The sequence below is a fragment of the Aphidius gifuensis genome, linkage group LG1 (genome assembly GCF_014905175.1).
Source record: "Aphidius gifuensis isolate YNYX2018 linkage group LG1, ASM1490517v1, whole genome shotgun sequence".
NCBI classification, from domain to species: Eukaryota; Metazoa; Arthropoda; class Insecta; order Hymenoptera; family Braconidae; genus Aphidius; species Aphidius gifuensis.
In genome coordinates, this window is record NC_057788.1 from 29,649,591 (window position 1) to 29,653,549 (window position 3,959).

The 3,959-nt window shown below is 27.7% G+C and overlaps 1 protein-coding gene across 1 annotated transcript; it reads left to right on the forward strand.

Annotated features, from left to right (window-relative positions):
* Nucleotides 1-2,265: 2,265 nt before the first annotated feature.
* On the forward strand, nucleotides 2,266-3,705 carry LOC122860285 (fork head domain-containing protein FD4). Its single transcript, XM_044164025.1, has one exon. The coding sequence runs from the start codon at nucleotides 2,338-2,340 to the stop codon at nucleotides 3,703-3,705; it is 1,368 nt and encodes a 455-aa protein (XP_044019960.1). The 5' UTR covers nucleotides 2,266-2,337.
* Nucleotides 3,706-3,959: the final 254 nt, after the last annotated feature.

Here is a 3,959-nt window from a genome sequence, read left to right on the forward strand (position 1 = left end):
GTATGCATCGCGATTTGTCATTGTATTTCCGGTTGATAAATACAGTCTGTATACACACAGATTTTTTTTTACTATTATTGAATCGATGCATCCACGTTTGTTGGTATTCCAAAATGAAAAAAAAAAAAAACAGGTCTCTTTATAAAATTGTAAAATATTGTTGATGTATAAACCAACGCGTTAGTTAAACCCCCCTTCTCCCTCCCTCCCCCATCAACACAGTAGTATTGATAAAAAAAAAAAAATATATTGCATTTTTTGGATGACCATATATTTATCTATACTACTGTGTGTATAAATTTTTTTTTGCATATTTTTTGTATGACTATTTATTTATCTATACTACTGGGTAGATGGATTGTTTTTTTTTTTTTATGGAGCATTGATAAACATAAAATTTTTTGAGTAATATTTTCGAAATAGCATAACGAAATAATTTATAAAATTGAAATTTATAAAGCCTTGCAGTAAAAATATATGCACTGTACTTGTGTATAAAATATATTTGAGTGTGCTGTGTGTTTCAAGTATTATACAACAAAATAAAAAGAGGGGGTATATATAAATAGTGAAATTTAGTATAAATTTTGTTTTGCAAATGCTTGTATGTGGCACTAGATATCAGCCATGCATGATGGCGGATGCTTACAAACAGTTGCAGGGCGTTGCATATTCTCTTTTATGTATACATATATGTACTCTTGTGTACATATCTTTATATACATGTGAATTGTGAAAATGACAATTGTATATATTTTGTTATGATGTATACAGACCGTGGGTACATATGAAAAATTATTATTATATTTTATTTTTATTTTTACAAATGCGCCCAGTTATCTTTTGTTATATATTTTAACAGTAGAATAAGACACATCCCAAAAATTGATTCAAATAAAATTTAACGATGGGTGGTTGTGTTGTGTATAAATAATAAATAAAATTATATACAATATATACAACATATTCACCCTATTAATTTAAGGTGGAGCTTAGTATTTCAATCATTATTTTTTTTTTTTTTTACAATTTTATAATTTTTTTTTTTTTTCGTAAATAAAAATAAATATTTAATTTTTTTATTTTTTATACATACATTATTTTATCATTTATTTATTGAAAATAATAAAAAAAAATACTGATATAATATCTTTAGGAAAAACCCAGTGATAAAAAAAAAAAAAAAAAAGTTTTTATAATTTTAAAATTATAAAAAAACAATTTTATCGGTAAATTTAACAAAAGAATAAAACAAAAATTTTTGATTATTCTTTTTTATGACTATGCATAGATAAGAAATATAAAAATAAAAAAAAAGTATATAGAAAAAAAATAAATAAATTATAAATATTGAAAAATAAAAAATAATATGATAAATAAATCTGAGTAGCAGTCAAGATATAATCACAAAACACAAATGCTATATTGCTATATCTCATCTTCGTTTGAAAACACACGCAGCGATCATGAAATTGAGCTATTTTATGTATGTATTGTGTTGATAAGATACACAGTAGTCACAGCAACCACCAGCACCACCATCACCACCTCTATCTCTACCTCCAGCATCATCATCATCATCATCATCATCACCATTGAAGCTTTTGGTTTGAACGTGGCAAGCACTAAAGATCAATATCTCGGTTAACAAGCACACGAGGGAGAACATTATGAGATATATTTAAACCACGCCTATCAAGCAATACGATTGGATCAACTGAATGGGCACGGCTGACAGTGTTGTACAAGTAACTATGTACATTTTGAGTTGGTTTTGCCATACTGGGCGTTGACATTCCACCAACCGTAGCCAACTAAATATCAAGCCAAGAGATGAAAATACATATAGAAAGAATAAAAAAAATCAAAAAAAAAATAAAAGAGTAGGGATTGACAACAGGATTTTCAACTAAAGACCAAGGATCATAAATCAAGACCAGTCAGTTGCTCGTTGCGAAACGGACCAAACATCATTCAACCAAAAAAAAAAATATATAATAATTTAAAAACAAACAAATTAAATCAATATGTATATTAAATTTGTGTGTTCAATTGGAGTTACATATATTTAAATGAAAAATTAATTTCATTTAATTTAATTTTATGCTGTGAATTAAAAGAAAAAAAAAAAGGATATAATGTGTAAAAAGATGTGTATTTAAATTTTAATTTGTTGGAAATAAAAATAATATACTAGTGACAGTTTGTTGATTGATAAAATTATATATATGAAAAAGAAGCAACAATAGTGTTTGAAAAATTATTTTTATCAAGTGATTAAAGTGGAGAGATTTCATGTAAAAAAAACTAAAAGGATTTGCAAAATAAATAATAATAATGTGTAGTAACGAGAGTCCACCACCATCGAAAGAACCATTATCAGTTGGTCTTGGTGTTGGTAGTCCAATTGTTGGTTTTTTTCCTGGTTTAGAACACTACAGATTACAACAATTATATCATTATGCAACAATGGCAGAACGTTTAAGATTAGCACAACAATTACATCCTCAACATCAAAATATTGGTCATACAACAACAAATGGAAATCATAATTCACATATAAATTTATCACCTGGTTTTTCAGCACCATTACCACTTTATCCGGCGGCAGCAGCAGCAGCAGCAGCTGCTGGTTATCCAAGTAGATTAGCATTATCAATGGCAATGTTACATTCACATCATCAAAGAATACCAGAAGAACCAAAACCACAACACAGTTATATTGGTCTTATTGCAATGGCAATATTATCATCACCAGAAAGAAAATTAGTATTATCAGATATATATCAACATATATTAGAAAATTATCCATATTTTCGTAGTCGTGGTCCTGGCTGGAGAAATTCAATAAGACATAATTTATCATTAAATGATTGTTTTGTTAAATCTGGAAGAAGTGCTAATGGTAAAGGACATTATTGGGCAATACATCCAGCAAATCTTGAAGATTTTAGACGTGGTGATTTTAGAAGACGTAAAGCACAAAGAAAAGTTAGAAGACACATGGGTCTTGCTGTTGATGAAGAACCAGATAGTCCAAGTCCACCACCATTACCAGCAACACCACCACCATCATCAACAACTGGTATTGTTGGTCCATCAATTGTTAGTCAATCAATAAATGCAATATGGAGTCCACATCATCATCATCATCATCATCAATTACAACAACAGCAACAACAACAAATATTACCGTCGCATCATCATCATCATCATCACCATCAATTGTCACCACAACAACATATTAATAATCATCGACAAATACAAAATAATCAAGTATCAATGAGAACAATATTTCAACCAACAAGAAAACGACAATTTGATGTTGCCAGTTTACTTGCACCTGATGAACAAAGTGATGAAACAACAATAAGAACAATTAAATTAAAAACATTTAGTTGTAGTGATGATGATAATGATGTTGGACATGTTGATAATGATAATGATAATGATGATGAGGATGTTGATGTTGATGTTGACGTTGATGTTGATGGTGATGCTGTTGCAAATACATCATCAGTTGGTACACCAAGTGCTAGTCCTGATACTAAAACATTATCACCAAATAATCAATGTGATTGGAATACATCACCGACGGCATTACGTACAACATCACAATCATTGTCGGCAATTCATTTACACAATCATCTTCATGTAAGAAATTATTACATTCAAGCAAATGCCACGTCTGGCTCGAGTATATAAAATTATTTAAAAATAAAATTAAAAAAAAACATTAAAAGTTTTTTTTTTTTTTAATAATTAATTTTAAAAATAAATAAATTAAATTTGTGTACATAAATATTTCGTATATTGTAAATAGAAAAAAAAAATAAATTAATAAAATTTTTATTATTTCAAATGTTCAAAGTGTAAAATATATATATGAAAAAAAAAAATGAATAATAATTTAAATAAAATAATAAGTGTAATATATTAGATCATAAAGCTATATAATT